The sequence below is a fragment of the Myotis davidii genome, unplaced genomic scaffold (genome assembly GCF_000327345.1).
Source record: "Myotis davidii unplaced genomic scaffold, ASM32734v1 scaffold638, whole genome shotgun sequence".
Lineage (NCBI taxonomy): Eukaryota > Metazoa > Chordata > Mammalia > Chiroptera > Vespertilionidae > Myotis > Myotis davidii.
The window spans coordinates 970,439-983,360 of NW_006289391.1; the positions used below are offsets into that span (position 1 = coordinate 970,439).

The window sequence follows — 12,922 nt, forward strand, 5'->3', positions numbered from 1 at the left end:
TCCTGCTGAGCCTCAGATCTGCAGTCCATCCTCTCGGATGCCTGGTTTCACTTTGTCTTGTAAGTAGGTCCGTCCCCTCGGTCGCCACCTCACAGGCAGGGCTGAGGTCCTATCTGGTGGTTGCTGTGTCCCTCTGAAACAGTTGCCCTACTGTGTCACCCTGTCCCAGCCCTTCTGCCACACCCCCGTGGTGAGGGGCCGCCTTTCTCCCTTCTGGTGAGAGAGACACAGATGCCCAGAGAGACGCCCAGAAAACCGGAGGACAGGGCCCATCACCTGGCCGCAGGGATGGCTGACTCCACCCTGCCACAGAGCCCCAGGCGGCAGGCAGCCGGGGGAAGGCACCGAGAGGCTCAGCCCTGCTGTCCACCTTCTTCTGGAGGTTTCCAGCCCAGTGCCTCCAAGTTGCATGGGGTCTAGACGTACCATCTTGGACCCTGGCAGATGGGACCTGGAAAGTATTTGAGGATCATCGAGTCTCACCTGCTGGTATGGAAACTGAGGCCCAGAGCAGGGAAGTGAGTCCCTCACAGTCACTCGGAACTTCAGTGGTCCTGAAGCCAGTCCCAGCCTCTCCACCCTCTTCTCCTCATGCCAGTGCAGGCTTGGCTACCATTGGGCTCTTGCCAGAAAGCCTCGCCCAGACCTATCTGAAAGAGGTCGTGTGCGGCTGACCTCAGGGGTCCTCTCTCTGATTGAGCAGAGGCTGATTAAACCTGCAGCGAGCACTGAAGAATGTTGGCTTCCTCACTGCGCGGATGCCCCTGAAGTTCCTGCTCTGAGTTCTCCGGGAGGGTGGGTCTACAGGACCTGGAAGCTTGGCCCGATGTTTCCAGCTGCCTGGGTGTTTCATTCAGGATGTACCTGCCTGCCAGAGGCGTGAACCGGGCTCTCCATCCCTGTGGGCAGGTGGGGCCTCAGACACTGCAGTGAAGGATGGCCGGGGGGGCGGCGCTGCCCCCCCGCCCCCCATGCAAGTCACATGAGAGTTTGTCACCTTTGGAAAGTATGGTGATTCCAGAGAAAAACCATTAAGGCAGCCAATGGTTCCAGTGCAGACAAAAGGCACCCGTGCATGGCCCTGCTTTTCTGCTTCTGGGTTGTTTTGTTAGCGTAGGCAAAGGTGTGGATGTGCTTCCTCCCTTCAGCGCCAAAGGCACCCATCACCCAAACACTTGCTTTTCACTGGACAAGAAAAACAAGGCTGCCTGTGTCCTAGCTTTAACCGGTCATTTTCCAACGGTGCGGACTGATGTTATAAGTGAGAGAAGGTTTTTACCCAGAGGTCCGAGTTACTGCTGGCGTACACACTGCTTAGGAGTAGGTTTTGATCTTGCACATTTGGGATATGTGGTACTTCAAACATTTTAAGTTGTGGGACAATACACACAACATAAAAGTTACCACCTTAACCATTTTTCAGTGTTCACAGCGCTGTGCAGCCGATCTCTAGATTTCTTTTCATCTGGCAAAACTGACACTACACGCATTAAACAACAGCTCCCCATCGCCCTCCCCCAGCTCTCGGTGACCTCCATTCTACTTTCTGTCTCTATGAATGTGACCACCCTAAGGACAGCATATCAGTGAAATCATACAGTATTTATTTATTTTTTTTTTTTGTGACTGGCTTATTTCACTTAGCATAATCATCTCCAGGTTGGTCCATGCTGTGAAAAGATAAAATAAAAAAGTAGGTTTGAGGATACTTTTGTTATGATTGGCTTATACGTATAGATGTTGTCAGCTTTTATCATTCTGATTATAAATGCAATTATCCACTGCACCCTTTCGCTGTGAATCTATGTGAGAATCATAGAGGGGTTTAACAAAGAAATCACGTGGTGATTTAAACACGTACAGCCTCCGGGGCTGCTCTCCAGGTCTTCTGACCAGGATCTGGTGGGGCCTTGGGGAGCTGTGCTTTTAAAAAGTCCGTCGCTCCAGCCCCCTGCTGGCCCCAGACTGCCCAGTCTGACGGGTCTGGGCAGCCTTATCCATCTCCTCAGCATCAGCCGCCAGGGTGCCGGTTCAGGGTTCAAAGGGAGGGGTGTGTGTGTGGGGCGGGGTTGCCTACCTGCCCTGATGCTGAGAAGTAAGTAAGGCCCTTGTCTCCTGTGTCTCCTGAACAGTTTTGTCCAAGCTGTGCTTGTGATACTGTCTGTCTTCTTGTACTTGTTTGCCTACAAAGAGTACCTCGCCTGCCTCGTGCTGGCCATGGCCCTGGGCTGGGCGAACATGCTCTACTACACGCGGGGGTTCCAGTCCATGGGCATGTACAGCGTCATGATCCAGAAGGTTCGTCTGGGGCCTCCGAGTGTCGGAGATGTGCAGGCTGGGAAGGCCCTCAGAGGATGGTCACTCCTCAGATGGGGACACTGAGGCCTGGGGAGCAAAGGGGGCTTGCCCACGGGGCAGACTGCTGCTCTCTATTCTGAATGCCACCGTCTCCATTTGCCTTTGGTCAGCTGTAAGTGCCCAGACCCTAACATGCCTGGGCTTGCTGGGCATTGAGAAGGGATGCACTTTGGGAAGGAATGTTCTCAGCTCCAGGCAGGGGTGTGCTGGTAAGTATTTAACAGCTGGCTCTCTGGGAAACACACACACACAGACACACACACAGACACACAGACACACACACACATACACACACAGACACACACACAGACACACAGACACACACACATACACAGAGATACATACACACACAGATACATACATGTTTATTATAAAATTTACTATTTAAAGGATGTAGTACACAGTTTCCTTCCTAATAAAACATACAGTACTCTGTATAGTAAATTCCACATAGCTAGGTGAGTCTCACGGAGTAAGTTGTTGATTTTTGTTGAATGCCTGTATCTGTTGCTAACCGATGGTTTCAACTGACAAACGAGTGTTCTTCCAACACAAGTGTTGGTTGATGCTTTTGTTTAAGGGATAACACGAAGGTGAAAATGAAGACATGGCGGAACTTCAGTTGTTTGTCAATGATGTGAGCCACTTCTTTGCTGAGTTAGATAATAGTGTTCAAATACTAGAAGATGATTTCATTATTATTGTGTTATTCACAATGTAGCAGCTACAGATAGGACACATTTTTAAGTTTAATTTGCTTTAACATTTTCTCCATTGCTGTCTTACATCTAGATTTAGGCAATCAACAAAACAATGAGTCAATCTCTGACTTGTAGCATTTACCAATTTCTTTAAAAAATATATTTTTATTGATTTCAGAGAGAAGAAGGGAGAGGGAGAGAGGGATAGAAACATCAATGATGAGAGAGAGTCATTGATTGGCTGCCTCCCACATGCAGTCGAGCCCACAACCTGGTCATGTGCCATGACCAGGAATCGAATCATGACTTCCTAGTTCATGAGTCGATGCTCAACAACTGAGCCACACTGGTGGGCACATTTACCAATTTCTATGGTATAACTACTCCCACCCTAACGGTTCCAGCTACCAACATGACATCTTTGAACACGGAGCTGGGAAGAGATGCACAGTAACACTATTAATAGTATTTCCACCATATAGCTACAATAGATGTAAATAACCTTGAGAGCATAAATAACTCTAAAATGTAGTAAAATAACTAAGAAGTGATGAGTTTTGACTATTATCTCTATTTTTCATATAATATATTTACTTATAAGTTGATATGATTTAATTTTTATTAGTGGCCATGTTTAACAACCAGCTCACACAATTCAGGAAATGGTAGTAGTCAGCTCTGGTGAGCTGGTAGGAGCTGGCTCCAGCACACCACTGCCCCAGGAAGAGGGGGGATCCCAGATGCGAGACTGTGAAGAGAGGTGTTCATGGACAGGGCGAATCCGCAGGGACAGAGGCCAACTGTCTTCCAGGAGGGAGTGGGGAGGAGGGAGGAGAGCAGGAACAGGAGGCTTCTTGGAGAAGGTGGGGTCCAGAGCTGAGTGTTGGAGCACCAGGGGGACGTGGCCAAGGGCAAGGGAGAACGGCCTGAGTTGAGGCCATGGTTAGGGTGGGAGCCTGGGAGAGCGTGGGAAGCAGCGAGATCAGTGTATGGTGATTCCGTCCTCAGATCTTACCCTCAAATCATTCTTTTTTCTTTGTAGGTCATTTTGCATGATGTTCTGAAGTTCTTGTTTGTATATATCGTGTTCTTACTCGGATTCGGAGTAGGTAATTGATTTATAAATAATAGTAACTCCCACTTTTGTAAAGCACTGTATACAGATGTCAGAATGACAGAGCACATAGCGGCCCCAGCAGCAATGACATCAGCTACCCACAGAGCCTTGCTGTGCTTAGCATTTTCCAATCATCATCTTCTTCTCACGCATCTCAGTCAAGGGGGGAATCATCATCTCCGATCATCAGGCGACTGAGGCTTAGACTCTAGGATTCGACCAGGCCCGTCACTCTTACCCATCCCCACTGTGGGGTATGCCTCCCACTTTCACATCCACCCATGAGACCCTCACAGCCTGAGAGAGGCCGGGCAGCTGTTTTGGGCCCCATTTTACAGATGGGGAAATGAACTCACAGAAATGTGATTGATGGCCTTTGAAAACGGGGGGAGAAGTAGTGAATTGAGGTAATCCCCGTTGGCCCTCCATTATGTTATCTCAGGGTTCGCTTCAGACAGACCTGGGAGAGCCTTTGGTCTGCTGGGGACCAGGGATGGGGAGCCTCCTCTTAAAACCTCTCCATCTACAACAGATGGGAACAGCACAACCTGGTCCTATGTCTGACCTCTGCATGGGGAGATGAAGTTTTATATTTCCATGCCCGTTTTTCCCCCCAGTGGTCATTGGCATTTGAAGTTAAGCATCTGTTTTCATCTGCCTGATACCCTTTCTGTGTCATAATTTGCCTATTTATATTTGATCTTTCATTATCTTGTGTATTCATTCATCTATTTACTCACTCATTAATTTGACCATCCACCCATCCACCCACCTACCCACCCACCCCTCCAGCCAGCAAAGAGCCAGTGCTGTAGAGAAGAAAGGGCTTCAGGCCTCGGCCAGGGGATCTCACTACAGAGCATTGGGAGGACACTCAGGACCTCACAGTCTCGGGGAGATGGCCTGGGCTACAGCAAGTCGGGAGCTCAAAGCCTGGATGGGGAGCCAGGGCCACACAGAGATTATCATTAGCAACTCTGCAAGGCTGTGAGCGATCAAGGGCCGGACGGTGGGGCAAAGGAGGCACAGAAGGGTATGGGCTTTGTTAGGCAAGAAGGGGTTTCTGCAGCGAATCAGCCTGATGAGGCTTCTGGAAGAGCTGGGGCTGGAGATGGAACTGAAAGGGCCAGAGGAAGCGGGCAGGAGGCAGGCCTGCAGTGTGTGGGGGCATGGGTGTACCTGCAAGTAGGCATGAGCTTGTTGGGTAATTAACCAGGCCCAGAGGCTGACGAGAGCACCCTGTGATGTCCTCCCAGCCCTGGCCTCGCTGATTGAGAAGTGCCCCAAGGACCACAAGGACTGCAGCTCCTACGGCAGCTTCAGCGATGCTGTGCTGGAACTCTTCAAACTCACCATAGGCCTGGGCGACCTGAACATCCAGCAGAACTCCAAGTACCCCATCCTCTTCCTGTTCCTGCTCATCACCTACGTCATCCTCACCTTCGTCCTCCTCCTCAACATGCTCATCGCCCTCATGGGAGAGACGGTTGAGAACGTCTCCAAGGAGAGTGAGCGCATCTGGCGCCTGCAGGTGAGCCTGGTGGAGACCCTGGCGTGGGAGCCTTCACGGGGACTCAGCTCACTACACGCTATTGGCCATCAGCACTGGTGGACCTGGGGCAGGGCCTGGGGATCTGCATAAGGTCCCTGTGCTTGGCCAGGTTTGAGGAAGCATCCGCCTAGGTTCCTTGAGTATAGGGTCAACAGCAGGTGTGAGAGCAACTCAGGCTGATGGGGGTGCTCGGCTCAGAGTCTGGTGTGATATGTGGATGTTGAAATGTGACTTTAGGTTACATCAAGAGGAGTATAAGGGTATAGCACAATGGAGGTGTCAATTCTGCTCTCCTCCATCCTGCCCTCAACAGTCCTCACCTACGGTGGGCCTTACATGCTGAGGACACCACTACGGTAATGGCCAGAGGTGGTGAGCAGACTTTGCAGGGGCCGGGAAACCATGCCTTACAAGAAATGGCACTGAAGCTAGGCTTGACGAAGGTGATATCTCTTCAGGTACCTGCAGAGCTACTTTTGAAAGAGGGAGCACCTTCCCTCTATGACCCCAGAAGGCAGAACTGAAGTATATGGGGCAACTACAAGAAAAAAAAAGCTTTGATTTGAGGCAAGGAAATTTCTAGTGACTAGGGTCTTCTTAATAGGCTTGTCGATAATATTTAGGAGCGATTGGACAAAATTGTTGACAGGAAAACTGCCGAGGGGATTCCAAGCCCGGGATGGAAATGGGACCACGTGACACCGGCACTTCCCGTCACTGTGGGACCAGGATCCTAACATTTTCAGTTAGGAAGCGCCTGGACTTCCAGAAACATTGTTTATGCCATGTTTAAAGCAGTTTGGACACCTTCTCCAAGCTTTCTGGTTTTTCATTTTTGAATTCTGTAGATTAGTCTAACCTCAGGATCTATGCACTAAGCTTCCAGTGGGGGTGGGGTGGGCCGTTTGGTGGTGTGTGCACGTGCACTTGTGTGTGTATATGTGCATGCACTTGTGGGTATGTACTTTGTGTGTGTGCACTTGTGTATGTGTGCATGGACTTGTGTGTGCACGCACTTGTGTGTGTGTACTTTGTGTGCGTGCTTATGTATGCATGCACTTGTGTGTGATGTATACATATACTAGTGTGTGTGCACTTTGTGCACAACTGTGCTCCTGGGCTGGCTCCCCAGCGACGTGCTTAGGCTGGTTTCTGTCCCCAGAGAGCCAGGACGATCTTGGAGTTTGAGAAGATGCTGCCAGAATGGCTGAGGAGCAGGTTCCGGACGGGGGAGCTGTGTAAAGTGGCCGAGGAAGATTTCCGGCTGTGCCTGCGGTAACAGAGGGAGAGGGCCCTTGGGGGTGCCTTTGGTGGGTAGGAGGCCGGTGGTGAATGCGAGAGAAGCAGTGCCGCCCCCTGCGTGCCACCCACGGCCACGCTCTGTTCTGGACCCTCCAGAAGGCGAATGTGCCCTCTGGGGTCGCTGGCCTGGACGAGGCTTCCTGAGCTGCAGGAGGACAGGAAGGCTCTGCTGCCTTGGTCCCCTCTCTGTGGGGGTGGAGGGGCCCCCACAGCCTCTCCCTTTCCAGTGTTTGGTTTAGGAAAGGTTTTCCAAGGGGCACTCTGTCCTTCTGTCCACCCTGTGGCTTCAGTGACACTAGGGGACAGAGGCACACTGTCACTGGCGATGGAAATGAGGCAGCTGCCTTTGACAAATATCACGTTTTTTGATTTTAAAAAAGTGCTTGCACCTGCCATGACTGTCTTTCCTGCTCAGTCCACCTCTTCCTACCCCATCTGACTGCCTGACCCTGCAGACCACCTTCCTTTCTATTTCTCTGACTGAGATAGCCCCCCGCCCCCCCGACCCTGCCATCATTTCCGACTGTAATTGTCTCTGATTCTGACATATTCACTCTAGAGATGGTCTCTGAGTGTGAACTTTAGCCAAACTGCCGCCGCCAGTTGTGATCCAACACCGTAGACCAGGCGTCCTCAAACTACGGCCCGCGGGCCACATGCGGCCCGCCGAAAACATTTATCCGGCCCGCCGGGTGTTGAACTTGCCCCTGTTTAAAAAGTTTGAGGACCTCTGCCGTAGACACTGCTCACTCTTTGGGGGTTTGAATCCCAACCTCCTTCTAGTGCAGGGGTGGGCAAACTTTTTGACTCAAGGGCCACAATGGGTTCTTAAACTGCACCGGAGGGCCGGAACAAAAGCATGGATGGAGTGTTTGTGTGAACTAATATAAACTCAAAGTAAACATCATTACATAAAAGGGTATGGTCTTTTTTTTTTTAGTTTTATTCATTTCAAACGGGCCGGATCCGGCCCATGGGCCATAGTTTGCCCACGGCTGTTCTAATGCCACCTTAACCCTAGTTAAACATCTATGCTTTTCTTTTTCTTTTTCTTAAAAATATATTTTATTGTTTTTTTGCAGAGAGGAAGGGAGAGGGATAGAGAGTTAGAAACATTGATGAGAGAGAATCATTGATCAGCTGCCTCCTGCACACCTTCTATTGGGGATGTGCCCGCAACCAAGATACATGCCCTTGACCGGAATCGAACCTGGGACCCTTCAGTCTGCAGGCCAATGCTCTATCCACTGAGCCAAACCAGTCAGGGCAGGGCTTTTCATCCTCACACCCGCACATCCTCTCAGCTGGGGCCCTAACCCCTCCTCCTCCGTCCTCCTCTCCTCCCCTCCCTCCTTCCCCATGAACCGCCCTCACCAGTCAGGCACACTGCTGCTGTCTGAAGATGTCCCCGTGATGCCTCTCTGAGTTTTGGGGTCTCACACACTGAGAGGAGACTGAGCCCCGGAGGCCTGGGAAAATGGGGACTTGGGCAGGTTTCAAACCCTGATCCCTGGGACAGACAGAGGGGAGCTGTCAAGGACCCCCAAAGGCCATGCTATTTGTTTGTATTTAATGAGGTGCAGTTGTGAAATAGTGCGAATGATTCTTACACTCGCAGGATCAACGAGGTGAAGTGGACTGAATGGAAAACACACGTCTCCTTCCTCAACGAAGATCCCGGGTCCGTGAGGCGGACAGGTAGGACGTGTGACCATGCGACCTTGGGCAGACTGAGTCTGAGGGCCCTGATTTTCCCCATCTGTGAAATGGGAGGATTGAATTAAATTGGTTCTCAGGTCCCTTCCAATTCTGATGTTTTAGAACCCTAGTTGGAATAACTTCCAAAAATCAGGCAGCGGCAAAGTGGGTGGTGCAGTGAGGCATGGAATTACCGACCTTGCAGACTGCTGTATTTCTAAAATAGTGTTTGTTTGTTTTAAAGCAGATTTCAACAAAATCCAAGATTCTTCCAGGAGCAACAGCAAAACCACCCTCAATGCGTTTGAAGAAATAGATGAGTTCCCGGAAACTTCAGTGTAGCAGCAGAATCCGGAGCTGGTGTGCGCATGGGTGCTGCAGGCTGATCCAGGACTGCGTGCTGAGGGCTTTGCCTCGTGATGGAGCCTGGCCCTGCCCGCCTGGAAGCAGAAAGCACCCTCGGGCTGAACTGAGAGGCAGTTGTCAGTTTTCTGCGTGGAAGAGACCCTGGATTTTGTTACTTGGTGAAGAGTTTGTGTGGACGGATGGCCAGCAGTCCTGAACCTGGGGTTCCTGAAATCCCTGGGTTCACCAGCTGGTGACCAGGTCAGCTCGGCTGGGAGAGGAGCGGTAGGGAAGGGGCAGGGCCCGAGGAGCAGAACTTTCTTCCTGCCAACATCTCCTTGGGAGCCCCAGCCGCAGCCCACACATCCCTCCTCTCCCCTGCTGTGACTGGGGCTTCTGAATTGAAGGGACTCTTGGTCCCATCCCAGAACATACAGGGGACTGAGCAAGTCCGATCTCCTGGGGGAGGGGGGTGTGAGTTATGGAAATGCCCTTCCAGAACCTTCAGGGAACAGAAACTACCCTTGGAATGAGTGCCCACTGGCACCCCAAGGCTCAAACTGTCTCAAAGTGAGAGACTTTTCGTAGTGTAATTAACACTGTTTATTATTATTATTATTATTATTATTTTATTTTCAATAGAAAAAGGACATTTCAGTTTTAAATGAAAAACACTTCAGATGAAGTCCATGACTTTAAAAGTGGAGAAGTAGATTTGAGGGTTTGGGACTGGATGGAAGTATTGTGTACTAGGCCTCAGGGTGGCCGGGGCAAAAACAAAAAGCTTTTCTTTGCGCGCACAAAGGTCCAGATGAGACGTGCACAGTGTGAGGCGGCCCCGGCACTGGCAGCTGACTCCGGCGCCAGCTGGACGCTGTGATGGGGTGAGAGAGCCTGGCTCTCCTCCTCGCCCCGGCCCTGCAGTAGTGCCCGCCTCCAAGCTGGGTCCCAGCCTCGCCTGAAACAGAAATAGCAGCTGCTCTATTTATATGGCCTGACATCCCAGAGGTGACTCTCATACGTCAGTGTTTCTCATCGGAGGAATTCAACAGAAGACCTGAAACGCTCTGGCACTAAAGATTCTTGTTAACTGTGAGTTTGGAAGCTGAGGAAAAGGTTGAGAAAGGCGCATTTGCCAAGATGAGTGGCTGGCTTTTAGAGCCTCATCCTCTGGTTTCCTCCCCCTGAAATCACACGGAGCCAGTCTGGGGGCAGAAATGAAGTAGAGAGGGAAGAAATGTCCCAGATGTCTGGAGCCGCTCCGCCTTGGTTGTCTGGTAAAAGGATTCATGTGGGAATTGTTGAGGAGGAATGACAAGTATATTAACCATGAATTTAATTTGAAATGCCGCAAAAATGAATTTGGCCTTCAGGTGATGTGGCGATTGGCTAGTTAATCTGACTTGAGGCCAATGGAGAAGTGCAAACCAAGCAGCCACTCTGGGCTGTTTCTCGGCTCTGGGCTGTTCTGTGTGCCAGCACCTGGGTGAGTGGAAACTTGGCCTTTGTGCCCCTGATGGGCCGGGTCAGGGAGAGATGGGATGGGTCAAGGATGCAGCCTGAGAGCCACACAGTCTGCAGCAGCCCATGCCCTTCCAGCTGACCCAGGCGCCAACCATGCTCTGCACCACAGTGGTCAGACCAGGCTCAGGTGTGAGCAGGGACTAGGCATGTCCTCTGGGAAAGGGAAGGCCTGTTATGGAGGCGGGAGGAGCAGATGTGTGCCAGATGTGGGCAGCGCTAGTGCCAAAGGTGGGAAATTTCAGGGGAAAGATTTTGGTTCCATTCAGTCCTACAGCTGCTCTAGGTATTGGAGATGTTTAAGCGGAAGCTGGTTGAGGACCTATTAGGGATGATGTTAAAGATCACAGTCAGGTGAACTTTAAGGTCCTTTTAGCCTTCAGATTGGCATCCTGTACCTAGAGTTACCCGTTTACATACATCGAGAACAGATGTCTTGGTTTGAAGGGCAGCCATTTGGGTCCATGGCGCCATGCTCTACACACTGGAGCTGGGAATTCCAGAATTGCTTTGACTCCCATATGCATGGATAAAGCCATTTCCATTTCTTGGGAGGCTAGGGAAGTAGACATCAGCAATGGGATCTTTGTCTTCTCACATGTACGGAAAGCTGTGGGGCTGGATAGAATTTGCTGTACTGGATAGCCATCCCCAGAAGGCGTTCAGTCTGTCTAGTCTGAGCCTAGATGGGTTTCTCAGGTGAAGGGAAGCAGTGGGCCAAAGAGCATCAGGTTAAAAGGACGAGTCCCCTTATTTCACACCTAAAACCAAAGCTCAGAAAGGAAAGCACACTTACTCATAGTCAGGCAGGAAGTCATAGCAGAGCTGTTGAAACTGGAGTGTTCAGATTTCTGGACCACAGATGTCCCCCTGCACCATCATTTTAAAAAGCAGTTACTCAGTAAATTTGAGTCTGCCTTTGTGGTTGGCATATGTCAGCGGGCTATGGCTTCTTGCTCAGGTGATTCATGTTGACGGTCTACACACACACACACACACACACACACACACACACACACACACCAGGCCACACTAAATCCATGGGCATATTAGGGCATGTTAAAACGCCATGATTTACATTTCAGCAATTTAAGGGGAAGGCATTTTCCAGGGATAGAATCTCTCATGCTCCGGTAATGATTTGAGCTGGAAATTTTCCTTTAGCTAAACTCTGCCTCAGGAATAATCCATTATTCTAGACATCATGTGATGAATCTATTTGGAATAAAAATGGTGCTCACCTTCCTCCCTGGGGTGTGGGAGAAGGTGTGCGAGGTTGTACTGTGAAGTCATGAAGCTCTTAGAAGGCTCCTGCCCGAGAGAGCCCAGTGTTATTGACGTTCCTTTCCTTCCTCAAGGCCCGGAGAGCTGTGTCCTGTTGCTTTGGGCGGGACCCAGGCAGCGGGGCCCTCCTCCTGGCCTGTAAGCCATACTTGATTTCTGCATTGGTTTACATGTTCTTTACTGTGATCTTGGTTCCACATGCAGAATTATCATCTTGTTCTCATTGAATGTGCCTTATCCTTGTAAATTCTAATTTACATACTTGTTCTTAGTTTTGTGTGTGTGAGACTCGATGTTCAAGAAAGAAGTCATAAATAGAGTAAGAAGATTTTAGTGTCCTTGAAGAAATGCTTTGATGATTTCTAATAAATATTTATTTTGCCTTGTTATCATTGTGTTTTTTTGTATTAAGGGTGCCAATATAAAGACCTACTAGGAATCCTGGAGTGTTACTCAACATGAGTGGATAAAGGGAAAGCCACCTCTTGGACCTGAAGCATTATTATAGGTCCCAGCTCAGGGACAGAGCCAGCACAATAACACAGGTCATCTTTGTACAGTGTTGACCTCTCAGAGTGCATTCACCTCCAGTACCCCATTGAAACCCCTCAACAACTCTGGAAGGAGTTTGAGTAAAATGAGACCCAGGAGTTGAATGACATGCCCAAGGAGTCACAGCCAGAAAACGTGGTTCAGGACATATGACCCCCAGGCCATGTTCTACCCATCATGCCCTGCTGGCTCCCCAACTGGCTCTGAACTTATTTTGCACGAATAGAAAACCATGGCTCCACCTGGAGACCAGAAAGTATAAATCCCTTCTTTCTACCTCACAGGACCTTCGTGAGGAGGCAATGAGGAATTTGTTATGAAAGAGCTGATGTTATTACCACCATTATTACCCAAGTCATATGTATTTGCACCTTTTCATTCTTTCATAACGATGACAGTTCTCGATTTAAATGCCAAGACACTGCTGTGTCTTGATAGGTTGCAGAACTTCCAAACAATTTATTAATAAGTGAAATGCTGCATTTGGTGAGT

General features: G+C 49.9%; 1 protein-coding gene across 2 annotated transcripts in view; it reads left to right on the forward strand.

Annotated features, from left to right (window-relative positions):
* Positions 1 to 11,577, forward strand: part of TRPV3 (transient receptor potential cation channel subfamily V member 3) — a 35,601-nt gene extending 24,024 nt beyond the window's left edge. Inside the window, exons 13-19 of one of the 2 annotated variants that reach the window (XM_006761495.2) lie at positions 11 to 59; positions 2,133 to 2,298; positions 4,102 to 4,168; positions 5,433 to 5,707; positions 6,891 to 7,003; positions 8,649 to 8,728; positions 8,973 to 11,577. In XM_006761495.2, coding sequence (XP_006761558.1) covers positions 11 to 59; positions 2,133 to 2,298; positions 4,102 to 4,168; positions 5,433 to 5,707; positions 6,891 to 7,003; positions 8,649 to 8,728; positions 8,973 to 9,070 — 848 coding nt within the window. In that variant the 3' untranslated portion in view covers positions 9,071 to 11,577. The remainder of the gene's footprint in view (positions 1 to 10; positions 60 to 2,132; positions 2,299 to 4,101; positions 4,169 to 5,432; positions 5,708 to 6,890; positions 7,004 to 8,648; positions 8,729 to 8,972) is intronic. The other variant, XM_006761494.2, reaches the window with a different exon arrangement.
* The last annotated feature ends 1,345 nt before the right edge of the window (positions 11,578 to 12,922 follow it).